The 22,759-nt window shown below is 36.6% G+C and overlaps 1 protein-coding gene across 1 annotated transcript in view; it reads right to left on the bottom strand.

The window, feature by feature from the left end:
* DNAJC15 (DnaJ heat shock protein family (Hsp40) member C15) overlaps nt 1-22,759 on the bottom strand; it is a 65,716-nt gene that overhangs the window by 3,626 nt on the left and 39,331 nt on the right. Inside the window, exon 5 of the mRNA XM_061170987.1 lies at nt 16,661-16,731. Within this exon, the coding sequence (XP_061026970.1) occupies nt 16,661-16,731 (71 nt within the window). The remainder of the gene's footprint in view (nt 1-16,660; nt 16,732-22,759) is intronic.

Raw genomic sequence — 22,759 nt, 5'->3', positions numbered from 1 at the left:
TATCATTTCTATTTAACACTTCATTGGAGGTTCTAGCCATTGAAATAAATGCCCTCCTCTATTGCCCCTCCACCCGTCCCTGCAAAGAATTGGAAAGAAAGAAATTATCATTCTTCACAAATGACATGACTAAGTATGTAAGAAAACCAAAAGGCTCTAAAGACAAAATCATAGAATTAATAACCAAATTTAACAAAATGGTGGATATGACAGCAATATACACAAAAACTAACTTTTCATGCCCTAGAAATAAATAACTATATATATATATATATATATATATGTATATATATATATACATATATAACTTTTAAAACAACACAGTTTATAATAGCATTTGAAAAATCAATACCTAGGGATAAATTTAACAAATTATGCATATGACTACAAATTGAAAAATCTCATTGAAATAAATTACAGCTGACGTAAATAAATGAAAGGATGTCTTATTCACGGATTGGAAAAATTCACTATTGTAAAGATGTCAATTTGCCCCAAACAGAGCTACAGATTCATAGCAATCCCAATCATAACCTAGGAGGTTTGTGTGTGAATTGTGCATGTGCACATGCAAATTGATGAGATAGTTCCTAACATAATAAAATGTAAAGGGCCAAACATAGCCAAAAAATCTTAAATGATAAAAAATGTAAAGAATTTACATTACCAGGGCTTCCCTGGTGGAGCAGTGGTTAAGAATCCGCCTGCCAATGCAGGTACAACGGGTTCGAGCCCTGGTCCGGGAAGATCCCACATGCCGTGGAGCAACTAAGCCCGTGCGCCACAACTACTGAGCCTGCGCTCTAGAGCCCATGGGCCACAACTACTGAGCCCACCTGCCACAACTACTGAAGCCCACGCGCCTAGAGCCCGTGCTCCGCAACAAGAGAAGCCACCGCGATGCGAAGCCCGCGCACTGCAACGAAGAGTAGCCCTCGCTCACCGCAACTAGAGAAAGCCCGCACAGAGCAACGAAGACCCAACATAGCCAAAAATAAAAAAATAATAAATAAATGAATTAAACAAAATTATCGAAAAACTAACACTGGATATATGTTGACCTCAATGAAGTTTGATGACACTATCAATTCATACTGTCCAAAAATCACTGGGGCTCAGCAAACCCATGATCAAAACCACTGTGATGAGTATAGTAACCAGGCATTATTCTAATACAGTATTTCATTTGGTTCATCCAACTATCCTTTGTAGTTGCTCAATTCTTATTTTCATTACATAAAGAGACTGAATCACAAAAAAGTTTAGTTACTTGCCCAACACTAGCCACAGAGTTAAAATGAGGTGGAGTCAGGATTCCCAGGAAGGTTACCACACCACACTGTCTCTCACTCTCTTTACAAACTTCTTTGCTTATTAAATTCCTACCACGTTAAACATTTGGTTGTTATAAACCTTTTCTACTTTCTTCAAGCCGGTAACCCCATCCCAGGTCCTCTTCCTTCTTAGGAAGATTGAAATCATGCCTTGTGGTTTACTTTTAAAGTATATGTCTATCTACGCATTAGATAGTAAATACCTTGAAGAGCAATCATGTCTTAGATCTCTCTGTATTATCAGCACAGCTCTGAGTACACAGAAGAGAGTCAAGACGTGTCCTTGATGGGGAGAAGGAAGTGATGAATCACTATTCCCTTATTTTCTTACATCAAGTACCAGTTTCAGAAAAGTAAAATCACTCCAGAGAGACAGAAAACAGGATAAACAAGTGTGTTAGGAGTGGGTACTTTAAAAATAAATATCTGCAAAACATCTGGGTAAAACAATCCTAACCAGCACAAGAGAAAATAAGCAAATATTCTACAACTAACAATTGTTACAAAGTTAGGTACAGGCATACCTTGTTTTCTCATGCTTTGTTTTATTGCACTTTGTAGATACTGAGTCTTTTACAAATTGAAGGTTTGCAGCAACCCTGTGTCAAGTAAGTCTACCAGTGCCATTTTTACAACAGGTTTATTTTTTAATTAACGTATGAACATACATTGTTTTTTAAACATAATGTTATTTCACACTTAACAGACAACAGTATAGTGTAAACATAACTTTTGTATGTACTAGGAAACCAAAATATTCGTGTGACTTGCTTTATTGCAATATTTGCTTTATTGGAGTGGTCTGGAACTGAACCTAGTATCTTTGAGGTATGCCTGTATAATTTATTACTAATGTGAATTTCACAGAAAGTACACCAATGCAAGGATTAAGAATATATAAGTTCCTTTTTTCCTTGGGTCTTCCTTATGCAGATCCATATATTCCTTAACTCTCATTAAAACTTATGAATGTCTACATCCCAAATCTGTAAGACAGAAGTAAGAAGTATTGCCATCTGCTGATTTGAAGGGTTCTTAAAAGCCACCCACCCTTCTTAAAAGAAAGATGTTAAAATCACATAGAAGCACACTGGAGACTGACTTCTCTGAACTTCAGAGGAGTTCCACTGATCTGCTCCCCAGTGAAACTGGTGAAAACTATGTAATAACCCCCAACCATTTGAAACCTCTAGAAACGGTCTTAAAAAAAAAAAAGAAGAAAGAAATATCTACTAGAGAAGATCTATGAAAAGTCAGTAAGAAAGGTAGGAATCTGTGGTAAACGGCTCTCTCCTATTCCCCTCCCAGCTCAGCAAGGCAGAGACTGCATGCTGGACTGCTCTAGCAGGAACACAGGGCTCCATCTCTCCCCAGCTCCTGGACAGAGGGCTTTCTTTCTGGAAGGAGTAGGACAGACCTTCGTATTTCTCGTCCTACTCCCAGTTGCCTGGTGCTGAGGCTCAGTCACAGGAAAGTGGAACAGAGGCTCTACCGTGGACATGGCTCCCTTAGAATAAATACTGGGACCTCAACAGCTCTTTTCCCAGTCCACAAGGCATGGTGGTTTCACACCAGGAGAGGCAAGCTGAGAAGACCTCTGGCTACTTCACTAAAATAATCCAGCCAGTTAATAAACATATAATAATAACAAGCTACCCTGGGGGGTGGGGGTGGCAGACCAATACCCAGAACTGCTATAATACATAATCTAAAATATTCAGTTTCCAACAAAATATTTCAAGGCATGTAAAGGAACAGGCAAGTATGACAGTGTGACCCACACACACATCATGAAAAAAGTAGCAACAGAAACTACCTCTGAGAGTGACCAAATGCTGGATTTATGGAAAAAGATTCCAAAGTAGCCATTATACATTCACAGAACTAAAATTAAAAAAAAAAAAAATCACTAGAGGGGCTCGAGAGTAGATTTGAACTGGCATAAGACAGAATGAGCAAACTTGAAGATACAATGATTGCGATTATGCAAACTGAAGATCAGAGAGAAAAAGGAATGAAGGAGAAAAAACCAGAGCCTCAGAGAAATGTGGGACATCATAAAATCCATAAAAATACATGAAATGGGAGTACCAGGAGAGGAAAGGAGAAAAAAAAAATCTTTAAAGATATACTGGCTAAAAACTTCCCAAGTTTATTGAAAAACAATAACCTACACATCCAAGAAGCTCAACAAACTCCAAGTAGGATAAATTTAATAAGGCCTAAAACACACATCATTAAAAAATGCTAAAAGTCAAAGACAAGGAGAAAATATGGAAGGTAGCATTAAATTAATTAAAAAATGAAGCCATTAGACTGAGGTGGCTTTAATGCCTTAGACTACATAATCAAACTAAAACCTAAGGCTATAAATCTCTCAACATTAAGAAATTAAAACCTGAGGACAACTAATCACAAACAGCCAACTAGACTTTTCCAAGTAAAGCAAATGCTTACACTACAGCCAATCAAATAATTTTCTTGGTTTGATTCTGCCTCTTCTCTATAAAAATCTTTCCACTAGAGGGCTCCTAACCACTTTCGGTTTGGTGCTGCCCAATTCAAATCAATTTTTGCTCAAACGAACTCTTAAAATTTTTAATATGCCTCAGTTTATCTTTTAACAGTAGCAAGAGAAAGACAGTGTGACACTTATAAAGGAACCCAATAACATAAAAAGCTAACTTAGCAGAAACAATGGAGGCCAGGAAGGCAGTGGTATAACATAAAGTCCTCAAAGAAAAAACTGTTGACCAAGAATGCTATACATTCAGCAAAGCTGTTATTCAGAAATGAAGGTGAAATAAACACTATCCTAGGTAATCAAAAACTGAAAGAATTTATTGTTAACCGATCCACTTTAGAAGAAATACTAAAGGAAATTCTTTAGGCTGAAAGAAAGTGACCTCAGATGGTAATCTGAATTTACATATACAAAGAGCACTAGTAAATGTAACTGTGTAATTATAAAAGACAATATAAATGCCTATTTTGCTTTCTTCTCTTAACTGATTGAAAAGGCAATTATAAAAAATGTGCATAAAATGTACTGTTTGGTCTGTAACATAGAAATATAATACATGCATAATACATGTGCTAGTAATAGCACAAAGGTGTATAGGAGCAAAGCTGTTATAGATTAAGAAAACAACAGCAGACAGTAATGATTCTAACAATGTACTGTTCAGCTTGTAACATTAGTACATGTTATGTGTATAACAATAATACCACAAAAGGGGGAAAATGGGAATAGAGCTATATAGAAGTAATATTTCCATATATATTATAAGAATTAAGCTAGTATAAATCTGAAGCTGATTCTGAGAAATTAAGATGTATATGGTAAACCCTAGAGCAATCACTTTTAAAAACCCTCAAAAATAATGAAATAATAAAATCAAAATGCTACATTAGAAAATATTCAGTGCAAAAGAAAGCAATAAAGGAAGACTAACAGAGGGGTAAAAAAGACATGACATGGAGAACAAAAAGCAAATGCAGGGACTTCCCTGGTGGTGCAGTGGTTAAGAATCTGCCTGCCAATGCAGGGGACACGGGTTCAAGCCCTGGTCCGGGAAGATCCCACATGCTGCAGGGCAACTAAGCCCATGAACCACAACTACTGAGGCTGTGCTCTACAGCCTGTGTGCCACAACTACTAAGCCTGCGCACCACAACTACCGAAGCCCATGCACCTAGAGCCCATGCTCCGCAACAAGAGAAGCCACCGCAATGAGAAGCCCGCGCATCGCAACAAAGAGTAGCCCGCGCTCACTGCAACTAGAGAAAGCCCACACACAGCAACGAAGACCCAATACAGCAAATAAATAAATAAATAAAAATTTTTTAAAAAGCAAATGCAGACATAAATCCAACTATATCAATAATAAAATTACATATGAATGGAATAAACAATCCAATCTGTCATTAGGTTGTCGGGTTGGATTAAAAAAACATGAACCAACTAAAGGCTGTTTACAGGAGACAGACTTTAGATTCAAAAACACAAATAAATTGAAAGTAAAAGGATGGAAAAAGATGTATCATGAAACACCAACCACAGACAAACTAGAATGGCTATACTCATGAGACAAAATAGAGTTTAAAACAAAAAAGTGTTACTATAAATATGTATGCTCTTAACAACAGAGCACCAAAATATATGAAACAAAAACTAAGAAAAATGAACAGAGAAACAGACAATTCAACAATAAGAATTAATGCCCCACTTTCAATAATGGATAGAACAACTAGACAGAAGATCAACAAGGAAGTAGAAGACTTGGACAACACTTAAAACCAACTAGACCTAACAGACATCTACAGAACACTCCACCCAACAACAGAATATACATTCTTCTCAAGTGCACATGGAACATTTTCTAGGAGAAACCATATGATAGGCCATAAAACAAACCTCAATAAATTAAAAGGATAGAAACAATACATTATGTTCTCCAACCACAATTGAATGAAATTAGAAATCAACAGCAAGGACAAATTTGGGAAATAAATACAGGCCATAGCTTAAGTAGTGCTTAGAGAGCAATTATAGTTGTAAGTTCCTGGGTTAAAAAAGAAAAAAGATCTAGGGACTTCCCTGGTGGTCCAGTGGCAAAGAATCCGCCTTCCGATGCAGGGGATGCGGGTTCGATCCCTGGTCTGGGAACTAGGTTCCCACATGCCACGGGGCAGCTAAGCTGCACGCCACAACTACTGAGCTCGCGCGCCTCAACTAGAGAGCCTGCGTGCCGCAAAACTACAGAGCCCACGTGCTCTGGAGCCCGCGTGCCACAACTACAGAGCCCACGAGCCCTGGAGCCTGTGTGCCACAACTAGAGAGAGAAAACCTGCACACCACAACTAGAGAGAAGCCCATGCGCTGCAATGAAGAGCCTGCGCACCACAACAAAAGACCCCACATGCCGCAACGAAGATCCTGCCTGCCTCAACTAAGACCCGACGCAGCCAAAATAAATGAATGAATGAATGAATGAATGAATGAATAAATTAAATAAAAGAGAAAAGAAAAAAAGATCTCAAATCAATAACCTAAACTTCAACCTTAAGACACTGGAAAGAGAAGAGCAAACTAAACCTAAAGCAGGAAGAAGAAAGGAAATAGTAAAAATTAAAACAAAAATTCATGAAAGAGAGAATAGAAAAACAATAGGGAAAATCAACCAGCCCAAAAGATGGTTCTTTGAAAAGAAGTCCTTAGCTTGTTGACCAGCGAAACAAACCTTTAGCTTGTCTGACCAAGAAAAAAAGAAAACAGATTCAAATTACTAGAATCAGAAATCAAAGAGAGGACATTACTATCATACCTTGCAGAAATAAAAATAATTATAATGGAGTACTATAAATAACTATTTCAACAAATTAGAAAACATATATAAAATTAGACAAATTCCTCAAAAGACACAAATTACTGAAACTGTCTCAAGAAAAAATGGACAATCTGAATACATCTATTACAAGTGAAGAGACTGAATCAGTAATCAAAAAACTATGCAAAGAAAACCCAGGTCTAGATGGTTTATAGAAGGGGAGGGAATGCTTCCTAACTCATTTTACAAGGCCCATATTATCTTGATAACAAACCAAACAAAGACATCACAAGAAAACTATAGATCAATATTTCTTATGAATGTGAATGCAAAAAACTCAACAAAATACTAGCAAACTGAATCCAGCAATATACTAAAAAAATTTTGTACACCATGACCAAGTGGGATTTATCCCAGGGATGAAAGATTGGTTTAACAGCCAAAAATCAATTAATGTAACCTACTACATCAACAGAATAAAAAGCAAAAAACAAAAATCACATAATAACCTGAATACGTGCAGAAAAAGCATTTGACAAAATCCAACATCATTTCATGATAAAAACGCTCAACAAACTAAGAATAGAAAGTAACTTCTTAACCTGACAAAGGGCATCTATGAAAAACCCACAGCCAATACCCCACTTAATGGGGGAAAGATTGGGTGCTTTTCCATAAGATCAGAACCAAGACAAAAATGTCCCTGCTTACAACTTCTTCTCAACATTGTACTGAGCTTCTAGTCAGGGAAATTAGGTAAGGAAAAGAAATAAACTGCATCCAGATTGGAAAGGAAGAAGTAAAACGAACTCTATTCACAGATGACATAGTTTTATATATAGAAAACCCTAATGAACCTACCAAAAAAACTATTTGAATAAACAAGTTCAGCAAGGTTGAAGGATATGAGATCAATATATTAAAATCAATGATATTCCTATACATTCACAATGAACAATTCAAAAATGAAATTAAGAAAATAATTCTAGGGACTTCCCTGGTGGTGCAGTGGTTTAGAATCCACCTGCCAGTGCAGGGGACTGGGTTCGAGCCCTGGTCCGGGAAGAGCCCACATGCCACGGAGCAACTAAGCCCGTGAGCCACAACTACTGAGCCCGCACTCTAGAGCCCGCGAGCCACAACTACTGAGCCTGTGCTCTACAGCCCTCAAGCCACAACTACTGAGCCTGAGAGCCAAAACTACTGAAGCCCGCGTGCCTAGAGCCCATGCTCCGCAACAAGAGAAGCCACCACAATGAGAAGCCCGAGCACTGCAACAGAGAGTAGCCCCCACTCGGTGCAACTAGAGAAAGCCAGCGCACAGCAACGAAGACCCAATGCAGCCAAAAATAAATAAATAAAAATAAATAAAATATAATAAAAAAAAGAAAATAGTTCTATTCACAACAGTATCAAAAAGAATAAAACACTTTAGAACTACAAAATATTGGTGAAAGAAATTAAAGAAGATCTAAATAAATGGAAAAACATCCCACGTCCACGGATCAGTAGATTTAACATTAAAATGGCAATACTCCCTAGGCTGACTTACAGATTCAACACAATCTCTATGAGAATTCCAGTTGACTTGTTTGTAAAAATTGACAAGCTGATTCTAAAATTCACATGAAATTGCAAGGGACCCAGAATAGCCAAAACAATCCTATAAAAGAGAATAAAGTAAGAGGAGTCACACTTCAAAAAATTAAAACTTATTACAAGGCAAAGGTTATCAAGACAGTGTGGTACTGGCACCAAAGACAAACATACAGATCAAGGGAACAGAACTGAGGATTGGGAGATGGGGTGTGGGTGGAGCTAAAGGATGACAGAGTTTCCTTCTGAGGTGATGAAAATGTTCTAAAATCGACTGTGGTAATGGTGGTACACATCTGTAAATATACCAAAAACTACTGAATTGTACACTTTAAATGGATGAATCATATGGTACATGAATTATATCTCAATATAGCTGTTTAAAAAAAAAAAACAAAACAGACAGAAGGCTCTGAAGAATACTTTGAGTCTGATTCAGTTTATCAGATCCTTAGAGAATCACAGAAACCTAGGGTTGGAAGAGTCTTAAAGGGTTCTTACCTATTACACAATACATGAATACCTCCTATTACATCACCAACAAACTGTCCTCCAACAGTTTTCAATCTCAGATTACCTTTACTGCTTTGCTTGAACATCACTTTTTCCACTGCTGTAGCTCCAGTGCCTAGAACAGTGCCTAGCTCCCAGTAGGTACTTGTAATTACTAGTTGATTGATATCTCATGAAGGGGAACGAGGATAGCTCCAACTACAAGCATACTCTTCCTTATAGAGGTCCAATCTTCACTGCTCATAGTTTCTTCTAAGTGAACATAATTCTGCCTCCATAAGGGCACAGAAGAGAGACTTCACATATTCATGCAACATTTTAAGTATTAGATATTGCATAGAAGTCCTCCAATTTTCTCATGATAGCAAGGTTTCTTATTCATTATTGCTTCACCCAAAAACCTAGGAGTTACCCTTCTTCATTTTTACTACCCCCAATCCATGAGCTTTGTTGGCTTTATCTTCAAAATATATCCTGAATTGGACCATTCTTTACCTCCTTCGTTGCAAAACCCATAGTGTAAATCAATATCATTCTTTCTTTGGTAACAATTTTCTCTACTAACTTCCTTGCTTCCACTCTTGACATCCTATAGCTATCTTTTCTCCATAGCTGTCAAAGCAGACTTTCTCATATTGTAAACCAGATCATATCATTCCCATTACACTTAAAGGTAAAAGCCAAAGTTCTTAGCATTAGCTCTCCAGCTATGTCATCATCTGGCCCTGGATGTTCTCTCCAATCATATTTTCTACCACTTTTCTCCTTCTCACTACACTCTAGCCAATCTCCTTACAATTCCAGAAATACACAGTATGTTCTCATTCCAAGACCTTTGCACTTGATGTTCCTTCTGCCTAAAATACTCTTCTTAAGATTTCTGCATGACTTCCTACTCCCTCAGGTCTTTGCTCAAATACTATCCCCTTACAGAGAATTTTAAGATGATATAAGTAATACTGCAACTGCCTCCTCTCCAGCTGCTGATCTCTACCCCTCCCCCACTCTGCTTTATTTTTCTTAAAAGCTCTTATTATCATGTGACCATTTTTCATACTAGCCTTTTCTGCCTAACTACTCCCAAAACTTAGTGGCTAACAACAACAATTTTTTTTTCCCTCACTATTCCATGGATTAGCTGGGCAGTTCTTCTGAGCTGGGTCAGGTTAGCTAGGGCTGGTTGGTACAGGATGGCCTCACTGGGACTTCACCTGGGATGGCTAGTCCTTACTCTCAACTTGGTCTTTTATCCTTCAGGAGGCATAGACCAACCTGGTCTTCTTCACATGGTAGTCTCCAGGTTCTAAGAGGGTAATGGCTGAAGCTGCAAAGCTTTTTGAGGCCTAGACTCAGAATTCATACAATGTTACTTCTGCTATATTCTATTTTGTTGAATGAATGAATGATTCCTCATATGACACTGCTTCCAGCTCCTCAACATCCTGTTTGGTTTCCTCTGAATACTACTTAGTTTGTCAATGTCTTCCAAAATCTAGCATCCAGAAAGGGACACAAAATTCTGGACAAGATCTAACTTCAGCTCAGTAAAGCTGGGTAATAAATATTAGTTGAATAAGTGAGTGACAAGTACAGAAGATTGTGGTAATATTCAGTCTCATAATACAGATACTGTGTGCCCTTTAATGCAGCTTAAGAATGCACTGGCTTATTTCTAGTGGCTTTTACACCGTTGAACCTTATAGCCTTTAAGATCAAATATACCCCCATGGCTCTTTTTCATGAGAAACACTGCCAAGTCTCTGCCCTATATTTACACAATTGATTTTGGGGACCTAAAAGAACATTACATTTATCCCTGTTGAATTTAAATTTAATCTCTTCTAATCCACTGATCTCTCTAGTTGATCATTTCCACTGACACACTTTTTGGTCTGAGACGAAAAAGTTTGAAAACTGTTGCTTTCATACAAAATACATGGCATTCAAACAAATAATTACCTTGTATACCCAAAGAAGGCCTGAAAAGGGAGAAAATAAGTTCCTAGAGGAGTATTAGGAACCCCTGGGGGTCCACAGTGCACGCCTTGCTAATAAGGCTGCTATACATCAATGAGAATGAACAAATGACTGCTCCATATTACAATATGGATGAATTGCACAAAGATAATGTTGACCCAAAGCAGCCAGATGCAAATGACTAGACATTCAAGAGACAAAGCTAACCTATGATATATACATCAAGATAGTGGTTCCTTTTAAGGTTGAGGTAGACTGAAAGGGGTCTTGAAAGTACCCCATACTTTTCAGGGGTATGGTGATGTTTTCGTCCTTGATCTGGGGGCTGTTTATATGAGTATGTTTGTAAAAATTTACTTAGATATATATTATGATGTGAACTTTTCTGCCTGTATTTTCTACTTCAATACAAAGAGAACCTAAAAATAAAAATAGAGATTGAGGAGAAACATACTCTCTTTTAAAAAAAGTAAATGGAATTACATCACTCTACTGCTTAAAACCTGACAGTAACTTCCCACTCTATTTAGAATAAAGTTCAAATATTGGGTTGGCCAAACACGACCCAAATATTGGGTTGTTCGGGTTTTTCTGTGACATCTTATGGAATATTAATATTATACAAAACCTATAGTGTTTCATTACCATAAAGCATACTGTTTTCAAACTCTGGGCACCACCTCATCTCATGCAGCTTCTCCCCTTGCTTATTACACCCCTATCACACTAGTTTTCTCCCTTAAGCACAATAAGTTCTTTCCTCCTAGGAACATGCTAGTTCCTTAACTTTCCAACCACTCTTCACATGGCTACCTTCTTTTCATCCATTAGGGCTCCTCAGAGAGGCCTCCCCAATCATCCCATGTAAAGTTGCCTCTTTCCCGTATTCTATAATCTCAGGCCATTGTGCCCTTTATTGCACTTATTGCAATTTGAAATAGGTTTACTTGTTTTTTGTCTGTCCCTCCACTAGAATGTATGTTCCACGAGGACAAGGATCTAGTTGCCCTGTTTTACAGTTTTGGGGTTTTTTAAAAAATTTATTTATTTTATTTTTATTTATTTTTGGCTGCATTGGGTCTTCATTGCGGTGTGCAGGCTTCTCATTGCAGTGTCTTCTCTTGTTGAGGAGCACGGGCTCTAGGCGTGTGGGCTTCAGTAGTTTTGGCACACAGGCTCAGTAGTTGTGGCTCATGGGCTCTAGAGCGTAGGCTCAGTAGTTGTGGCACACGGGCTTAGTTGCTCCACGGCATGTGGGATCTTCCCGGGCCAGGGCTCGAACCCGTGACCCCTGCATTGGCAGACAGATTCTTAACCACTGCGCCACCAGGGAAGCCCTGCCCTGTTTTACAGTTTAAATCCCAAGATTTATTAGCACAATGTTCTGACACCTTGTAGAAGTTGAATAAATAATTTCTGAATGAATAAAAGAATAGTTTCAGGTCATTTCACATCAAGCTAATAAGTCTTTTAAAATTTTGATATGATCATTATATATTCATTTTCACAACACTATTTTACCTGTACATTTTATTTGTATGCCTTCTTTTTATTGATTTGCTTATTCATTCACTCATAAAAAAATCAGAATTTATTAAATGTCAAACACATAGGTTCTAAAGATAAATAAGCCATGTTCTTTACTTTTAAATATCTCACCACTTATCAAGGAAAATTAATATGTGAGAAAACAAAATTATCTTATACAAAGTCTTAAATCTAATTAAAATGTTGAAATGAAGGGAAATGAAAGATGAGCCCTCTAAAACAAATAATAGTCTAGTACATCTATCAAAAAAGGAAATTGAGCTAATGAGGCATCACTTTTTCTTAGTGATTCCATGTTGACTCTTAGTGATCATATCTTCCTTTTACTAAATGTTTGAAATACATCTTTTAAATGCAATATATTGTAATAAGTTGTAATATATTATTACCAGGGCTTCATGTCAAATTTGGCTTCTTTTACAATAAGGGTAATTAAGGAAAACCCATTCAACAGTATAAATTACTTTGACTTGTTTTTAATCCCAATATTTAATTTAATTTTGATTTAAATACTATTAAAGAAGAGAGAGGATTATATGTTTATTGAAAGGGGACATACATGGAAAAAAGACTGAGAATGTGCTGCGGCAGGCAGATTTCAGCTAAGTGTAAGGAAGAACTTTTTAGTAGTTACCGCTGCCTATCAGTGCACTGCTTTGCAAAGCAGGAAGCTCGCCATCACTAAATATCTTTAAGGAAAGCTAACAGGGCATTTTTCCCAGGATGGAGCAGAAAGATTTAGTAGGCAGCATTGATTAGATCAGTGTCCTCAAACTATGGTGAAGCACTTTTTAAAAAATTTTCTTGGATGTCATAGCAATGTCAAATGGCTATAAAGATTTCTGAATGCTTACTTTTGATTTCAGTTTTTGATTTGTTGCACACAGGTAACAAACTGGCCTGGTATGAACAGGCAAACTACACTTTGAGAAGCACTGGATTAGACAGTCTATGAGAGATCTCTGAGGTTCTATAGTCTTTCAAATTTACCTAGTCTGTCTTCCTATTTTCGTTAGGCATTAATATCAAACTACTGACTTCATAACAACTAATCGTTTTCTCCAGTAATTTAAAAAAGTATAAGCTAAAATATATTCTAAAAGCATTAGATCAAAGACCTGAGACATTTTTACTGCATTAACCTTTTATCTCACTAAAAGAAAAGGCAAAATTTACTTTTTACCGAAGCACATCTGAATGCTCATTTAAAACTGGTTACAAAAAATTTATTTCCAGTCATTTCCCACACCTAATTTTCTGGTGTCACTTTCTTTGCACACGCTAATAATGAAATGTGTAACAAGTTATCGTTGATCACACATTTGAAGTTCTCGCTTTGTTTTACCAGCTGGTAGCAAAACCAAGAGAAAAGTCATGTGGGGGTGGGGTGGTGAGAGAAAGAATACACATGAATTTCAGAAGCACTGGCTGGAGAAGTCAAGTGTTTGCAACCACCTATAAATAACACTCAGTGGTGACCTGGCCAAGCAAATAGGTAAAGAACTGTAAAAAGAGCAGGCAAAATTGAGAGTTGCCCATTCTCATACTTCCCCAAATATTCCTGGCTTTTTCTCTGCAAGGACAGACATTTTCATTTAAAATCTATTATCTTCTTATAGAGACAGATTATACCAGGTGAGGAATACCCTTATCTAAATATAACTACTGTAGAGTTAGAAATCAGAAAATATAAACCATTGTGAAAATAAATAACAACAACAAAATCCATTATCTTCTTCCCATTAAAAATGAAGCAAAACAAAACAACCTTCCTTCTCAAGAGATAATTTCCAGATTTATGAGCTATCATCTCCCAACTCCATCAAACATGAATTTTTTTCCCTCAAGTAGTTGCAATATTCCTTAAATCATCATACTTGTACTAGAGCAGGAGTTCTTAACTATGAGTATATGGATGGGTTTTAAGAAGTCTATGAATTCTCTGAAACTCCAAATATTATAAAATTTTGGGTGAATGAGTAATTATATGGACAAGATGTCTACAGTTGTCACATTTGTTGTTGACAACTGTTGATTAAAAGCATCTTTCTTAGGTTAAAAATGTGATCCGAATAGAAATACAAGGTATGGGTTCTTAATTAATTGAATAGGTATATAAAAGTATTACATTATATCATATATCCAAAAAAAGCTTTAGAAATAAATCCTTTCATTTTGTATATGATAACATTGACATTTGGAGAGGTTAGGGGAGTGTTCAAGGCCATGCTGCTAGCTAGAAGGAAGAAGATGAAGAAGAATGCTGGCTCCTACTTCCGGATCCATTCCCTCCCACTCTGCCACCAATGCAAGGCCAGACTAGAGGATACTAGTAAGCACACTATGGGCAGCCAACAACCCCAATTCTGATAAATATACAATCTCAGAATAAATCAAGTAATTCTTTAAACACTACTGGCTCATAACATATATAAACATTTTCTATATTTTACTAAAGGTATCTAAAAATATATATTCTTTTAGACACATTTTAGAGCTCGCTTCCTTGCCAGTAGACACAATCAATAACTTGTCAATCATCTGAAATACATGAGTGCTTGATCCCTTTGCAGTCAACGAGAGAAGGGCATACACTTGATAAACTCCTCCCTCCCTTCCTCCCTCCCTCCCTCCTTTCCTTCCTTCCTCCCTCCCTCCCTCCCTACCTTTCTTTAATATCTTTATTCCCTCCCTCCCTCCCTTCCTTTCTTTAATATCTTTATTGGAGTATAATTGCTCTACAATGTCCCCATATCTCCTCCCTCATGTCCCTCCCACCCTCCCTATCCCACCCCTCTAGGTGATCACAAAGCACTGAGTTGATCTCCCTGTGCTATGCAGCTGCTTCCCACTAGCTATCTATTTTACATTTGGTAGTGTATGTATGTCCATACCACTCTCTCACTTTGTCTCAGCTTACCCTTCCCCCTCCCCGCTTCCTCAAATCCATTCTCTATGTCTGTGTCTTTATTCCTGTCCTGCCCCTAGGTTCATCAGAATCATTTAAACACATTTCTTTCTGAGTCAATTACTCTGAAAGCCCACAATGCAAAGTAAATTAGTTGAAAGAATCTTTTAGTAACTGTTGAAGCTGTTTAGAAATTTTAAGCAAAACCTCTTTTCAAAGTTTATTCTCTTGTTTATTCACACTAAAGAATAGCAAGTGCAAAAACCAAAGGAGATGATATTTAGTGAAAAGAATTTTTATAGTAAGTAATTAAGTGAGAAAGCTGAAAAAGAATGCCTGATTTTGGAGTCACGATGGGTAGAAATCCAAAATTTGTTTTTAATTTTTTTCAAAATAATTAGAAAACTTAAAGTCTGTAAGAATCCAAGAAACCCTTCACTCTCTGTCCCCTACTCCCCCACTTCTGACTTCTGAAATACAGTGTAACCTTCTGCCATCTGTTCTTTTAGAGCAGAAACAGTAAAAACCATATGGGTTTTCTCTCTCAAGCAGCTGTAGGGTAGTTAAAGTTATAATAATTGTCTTTCTGTAAGATAAATTTACATTTAAAACCTGGCCAGTTAAAAAAAAAAATAGCTCAGCCTCAGAGCCTTCCAGAATAAAATTAAGAAATTCAGGATCATCTGTGACATACTACATTAAGAGATTTAGAGAATGTCCTCTAAGTCTTGTACTTTTATGTGTAAGGTTAAACAAATGTAATTCATGATGCCCAAATCAGTTAATACAGTCAAAGAGTCCACAACTCATGTTTTTTCTTTCTCCATCAAAATGCTAGGAGCCTCGGGACTTCCCTGGTGGTCCAGTGGTAAAGAATCCACCTTCCAATGCAGGGGACGTGGGTTCAATCCCTGGTCAGGGAACTAAGATCCCACATGCTGCGGGGCAACTAAGCCCACACACCACAGCTACTGAGCTCATGGTCCTCGACAGAGAGCCCGTGCGCCACAACTACAGAGCCCACGTGCCCTGGAGCCCAAGCGCGACAACTAGAAAGAAGCCCGCATGCCCCAAAGATCCTGCGCGCCACAACAAAAGACCCTGCATGCCACAACTAAGACCTGACGCAGCCAAAAAAATAAAGAAAATAAATAAGTAAAATAAATAAATATTAAAAAAAAAGATTAAAAAATGCTAGGAGCCTCAAACAGGGGTTAGATACTCATATATAGAAATCGCTAAGTTTTCCAAAACTGATAACTATAAATGCATCACTTCGGTGGGTCACTGAACTCCAATATAAAGGCTCATTTATTTATAAGAAAAATCACAACACGTGTGACACATAAATTTCCATTTCAGCTATATATCATTTATAATGAGCTTAAGTAAACTGAAAGGAATTCAGAGCATATTCTGATCCACATATTGTGAAAAACAGGAATTTTACCTACCTTTATCTGGGTGATTCAAAATCATGATTCTCCTGTGAGCTGCTCTAATCTTGGCCTTGCCGGCAGATGGGCTAAAAAGAAATTAAAGTGCTTGTAACAAATAGTATCAAATGCAGATTATAAATTAATGGTTTATATGAGTTTTAAGAAATTAAAAACTAATGAGAATTTCACCATCTTGTGGATAAATATGAAATTACAGCTTGTCACTTCATTCTACCAACCATCAAAATAAATCATATTCAATGCTGCATGTACTTTCCTTCAGTCCTTATTCTCAATTAAAAAAACATATACACAATATATAGGATAGGAGAATCATAGCCTGTAGACTATTACTGTGAGTTTGAAAGTTTATGCTTCAAGCTCTTTGAGGGGAAGGCAGTACATATAATGTAACAAACAGGTATTTGAACTCTAGGGCTACCAGACTTCAGGATTTTAATCCCAGCACTGCCATGAAAGATGGGGTAGCCTTCGTCAAATTTTTTACCCTCTCTAAGCTTCAGTTTCTTCATTGTAAAACAGGGCTAGGATCAACATAGTCCTCATAGAGCAATTACAAGGATTAAATTAGTTGATGCCAACAAAGTGCTACAGCAGTGCCTGGTGTGTAGCAAATGTTCCATAATAGTTAGCTTTTACTATTATTATCTTTCAACAGAACATCTCAAAACGCTTCATAGCTCATAATTTATTTAGCTTTGTGAGAAACCTATGGGAAAAGCTTGGCTGTTAGAGCCTATGCTCTAAACAAAAATTAAAGGAGAAAGTTAAATAAACCTAAAATTATTCCTGCAAAACCTAATTTATCCAGTACTGGAACTCCTTCTCTCTAGTACATTTTCCAGGTAAGGAAAAAAATTAACACTAATAATAACAAAATCCTGGTGTTCCTACTTAATATTTATACTAGCTTATCTAAGCTGCTTTTCTGGGCCTCAAATGGAAATAACAGTAGCTGACTCAAAGTACACAGTGGTTGCTGTGAAACTCAAAATAATCTATATGGATGAACCACACTGTATGGGCTAAAAGCAGGAACTTTTAGAGATATTCAGACACAGGTTTAAATCCATCACTCATAATCTATAAAACTTTGTCTTGGGACTTCCCTGGTGGTCCAGTGGTTAAGACTCCGTACTTCCTCTTCAGGGGACGTGGGTTCGATCCTTGGTGGGGGAACCAAGATCCCACATGCCGTGTGGTGCGGCAAAAACAAACAAAAAAAACACTTTGTCTTGCTTACTTGAACTCTCTGAGTTATAGTTTTCTCACAAGCAAAATTTTCTCATAAGCATACCTCCTAGGATTATTTTAAGGACAAATTAGATTATATAAGCAAAAGGATGAGCATGACCTGGCATACAGTTAGTGTTCAAAGAATAGTAGGTATTATCATGAACATAAAGAATGCTTATGAAAATGTATTACATTTCCTACTTTTTAGAAAATGGGGTATAAATAATCTAATCTAGCATACTTTGAATGACTCAAAAAGCATTATCATGAGTATCAATTAAGTGCAAAGAAACTCTCAAGGTCTGCAGAGGTTTGCTTGCCTTTATACTAAATGGTCATAAAATGCTACCCATTTAAGTTCTTCTGTCTGTTTTGAACACTGCCTTCCTTGCTGCCAGTTGTCAATCCTCAATTCTGCCAGTGTTCTAGTCTCTAGCTGTTACTTGCCAGTTACTTGCTACTTCTAATCTCCTGGGGTTAAATAACAGATTATCAAACATGTTAAAATACACTATCAATTGCTACATAAGCATATAAACATTCTTCTATAAATAAAATAAATAAGTCTTAAGCCAAAAAGCAAGTCAAAAGAGAAATCAAAAACTATCTTGAGACAAATGAACAACCTACCAAAACCTATGGGATGCAGCCAAAGCATTTCTAAGAGGAAAGTTTACAGTAATAAAAGCCTACATTCAGGGGGACAAAAAAGAACTTGGATAAACAACCTAACTTTACACCTCAGGGAAGTATAAAAAGAAGAACAAACTAAGCCCAAAATTAGTAGAAGGAAAATAAAGATTACAGTGAAAATAAATGAAATAGAGACTAAAAAGACCAAAAAACCAAAAATCAATGAAACGAAGAGCTAGTTTTTTGAGAATATATACAAAACAGACAAACCACTAGCTAGATCACCAAGAAAACAGAGGACTCAAGTAAAATCAAAAATGAAAAAGGAGAGATTACAACTGATACCACAGAAATACAAATGATAAGAGACTACTGTGAACTGTACTATACAATAACAAATTGGACACCCTAGGAGAAATAAATGGATAAATTCCTAGAAACAAAGCATCTACCAAGACTGAATCTTAAAAAATATGAACAGACCAGTTACTACTAATGAGACTGAATCAGCAATCAAAAAACTTCCAACAAAGAAAAGTCCAGGACCAGGTGTCTTCACTAAATTCTACCAAACATTTAAAGAATAATTAACACCAATCCTTAAACTCTTACAAAAAATGCAAGAGGAGGAAACACTTCCAAACTCATTTTATGAGGCTAGCATTACCCTGATACCAAAACCAGGCAAGGACACTACAAGAAAAGAAAAATACAGGCCAATATCCCTGATGATCACAAATGCAAAAATTCTCAACAAATATTACCAAATCGAATTCAACAATACATTAAAAGGATCATATGCCATGATTAAGTGGGATTTCTTCCAGGAATGCAAGGATGGTTCAACATCTGAAAGTCAATCAATGTGATATACCACAGTAACAAAACGAAGGCTAAAAATCACATAGTCATTTCAATAGATGTAGAAGAAGCATTTGACAAAATTCAATATCCATTAATGATAAAAACTCTTGACAAGGTTGGTATAGAGGGAACGAACCTCAACATAATAAAGACCATATATGAAAAGCCCACAGCTAACATTATACTCAATGATGAAAAGCTAAAAGCTTTTCCTCTAAGATCAGAAACAAGACAAAGTTGCCCACTCTCACCACCTTTATTCAACATAGCATTGGAAGTCCTAGTCAGAGCAATTAGTCAAGAAAAAGAAATAAAAGGCATCCAAATGAGAAAGAAGGAAGTAAAACTGTCATTATTTGCAGATGACATGATATTACATATAAAAAACCCTAAAGACTACACCAAAAAACTGTTAGAACTAATCAACAAATTCAGTAAAGTTGCAGGCTATAAAATCAATGTACAATAATTTATTGTGTTTCTATATACTAATAACAAGATATCAGAAAATCAAGAAAACAATCCCATTTAAAATTGCATCAAAAACAATAAAATACTGAAGAATAAATTTAACCAAGGAGGTGAAAGACCTGTCTGAAAACCAGAAGACACTGATGAAAGAAACTGAAGACACAAATAAATAGAAAGATATTCTGTGCTCATGGATTGGAAGAAGTAATTTTTAAAAAATGTCCATACTATCCAAAGCACTATACAGATTCAATGCAACTTATATCAAAATTCCAAAGGCATTTTTCACAGAAATAGAACAAAAATTCCTAAAATTTGTATGGAACCAACCACAAAAGATCCTGAATAACCAAAGGAATCTTGGGAAAGAAGAACAAAGCTGGAGGCATCAAACTTCCTGATTTCAATCTATCAACATATTACAAATGCTCTAGTAATCAAACAGTATGGTATTGGCATAAAAAGACACATAGATTAATGGTACAGAACAGAGCCTAGAAATAAACCCATACATATACGGTCAATTAATTTACAACAAAGGAATAGAGAATATACAGTGAGGGAAAGGATAGTCTCTTCAATAAATAGTGTTTATTGGGAACAGAAAATCTGAACAGTCATATGCAAAGGAATAAAACTGGACCTTTATCTTATACCACACACCAAAATTAACTCAAAATGGATTAAAGACTTAGATGTAACACCTTAAAACTACTAGAAGAAAATATAGGAGATAAGCTCCTTGATACTGGTCTTGTAAAGATTAAGCAAGATGAGAGAATCCTAGTTCTTAAACAAAGCATTAAAAATTAAATGTAGCTCTGATATATCTCCAGTATAGACAATTCCACCACAAATTGAAAATGTAACTATAAATATCATTTTGCCTAGATCAGGGATTTCCAACTGCTCCCTGGAATGCATTTGACTGGGAGTAGGTGAGTGTGGTGTGTAGAACAGAGTAGTGTTCCCTGATCCTGTAGCAAATGGAGCAGTTTTGGTCTCATCTTTTTCTACTATTAGTCTATTGAATAACATTTAAACAGAGTTCCACAGAAGTTTTTAGAAAGTCTGAAAATCACAAATGTGTGCATAATTTCAGAATATATCAGGTATATTAAGTTTTCCTGGGCAGCTCAGTAAAATATTTCAGGCTTATGCAATATGTAAGAATATACAGAGTCATCTAGTAACATAGTCATCTAGTAACATAGGGGTTTCTTTGTTTTTAAATAGAGTATCAACAGAGTCAGCTCCATTTTGTCTTTACCTACTTGTTATGTAGTCTAAATCATTTGGATTCACTTATCACAGAAAATGGAACCACAGCAATGTATTCAGACCTTAAAGAATCTCCTCAAAATCAACACTGCCTGACTGAAAGAAAGGGCTAGAGGAAAGCAAATAAGTTCCACCTTTCTACTTAATGTGTTAAGGGCAAATATTTAGCTTCTGCATTCATGATAGAGATGGGAATAGAGCGGTGCCAACATTTATTCAGCACCTGTTATTTGGTAGGCACTTTGATAAAAAGGTATCACTCATGTCATTATAAATTCCGACAAGGCAGATATTATTAATTCCAAATCAAAACTGAAGAAGCTGAAGGGCAGAAAAGCTAACAATAAGTGCCTCAGCAACAGAATCAGGATGAGGATCTGTCTGCTTAGCTAATATTTATTGAGTAGTTACCAAGTTCTACGTTTATGCTAAAACTTCATGTGTGTTAATCTTCGCAGCAACCCTATGCAGTAGAAACTAATATTTTCTCTATTTTACAAATGATGAGACTGAAGTCACGCACCTAACAGGTGGTAAAATTGGTATTTGTACCCAGATTCACTTGTTATCAGAGTCTGTGCTGTTAGCCACTCAATTTTCCTTGTGAAATTTTGTCAGCTTCCAGCTCAATGGGATAAAACTTTATAACTATGTATCTTAAGTCAACTCCTAATTATCTTTCCTAAAAACAGGAGTACCTTGGATGATATTAAATGATACCCTCAAAAACTTTTGTGTTTGGTTTAATAATGTGTATCATATTCACATTTCAACACTATGAATGGGATGATATGGGGGCCCAAGAAAAATAACAATGCCACTCTGAATAATATTAAAGCAAAGAATAGTTAGAAATATAGCTAATTTCCTAGTTTGGTTCCCCTGCTTAAAATCATTTCTTTTTTTTGTATTCTCAGTGAGAGAGCCCATCTCTTCTTTTTTTTTTATTTTTTTAATAAATTTATTTTATTTATTTATTTATTTATGGCTGCATTGGGTCTTCATTGCTGCACATGGGCTTTCTCTAGTTGCAGCGAGCAGAGGCTACTCTTCATGGCGGTGCACGGGCTTCCTGTTGCAGTGGCTTCTCTTGTTGCAGAGCATGGGCTCTAGGGGAATGGACTTCAGTAGTTGTGGCACGCAGGCTCAGTAGTTGTGGCTCGCGGGCTCTAGAGCGCAGGCTCAGTAGTTGTGGCGCACGGGCTTAGTTGCTCCACGGCATGTGGGATCTTCCTGGACCAGGGCTCGAACCCGTGTCCCCTGCATTGGCAGGCGGATTCTTAACCACTGCGCCACCAGGGAAGCCCCCATCTCTTCTTATATTTAAATGAAGCACCAAGCTAAATTGAGCTGTTCCTCCCCTACCCACCTTTTTGTTTTTTCTTGATTGGTCGTAAGAAATTACAAAATGTTTGGCCTTAAATATCTGCTAATCTAAAAGAGATTAAAAAATTCTGTTGATATAGGACTTTGTGATCTATTCTCCTTAATTATGTTGACTAAGTCACCATAAGATGCGCTGTAGGTAACATATTGTAAGCAACCCCCATAAAAATTTGAGTGAGCTCTAAGGGAACATAAGGTAAACAAATATAGATAGTGGTAAAT

Source organism: Eubalaena glacialis, chromosome 16 (genome assembly GCF_028564815.1).
Source record: "Eubalaena glacialis isolate mEubGla1 chromosome 16, mEubGla1.1.hap2.+ XY, whole genome shotgun sequence".
Lineage (NCBI taxonomy): Eukaryota > Metazoa > Chordata > Mammalia > Artiodactyla > Balaenidae > Eubalaena > Eubalaena glacialis.
This window is presented reverse-complemented; position numbering and strand designations above follow the sequence as displayed.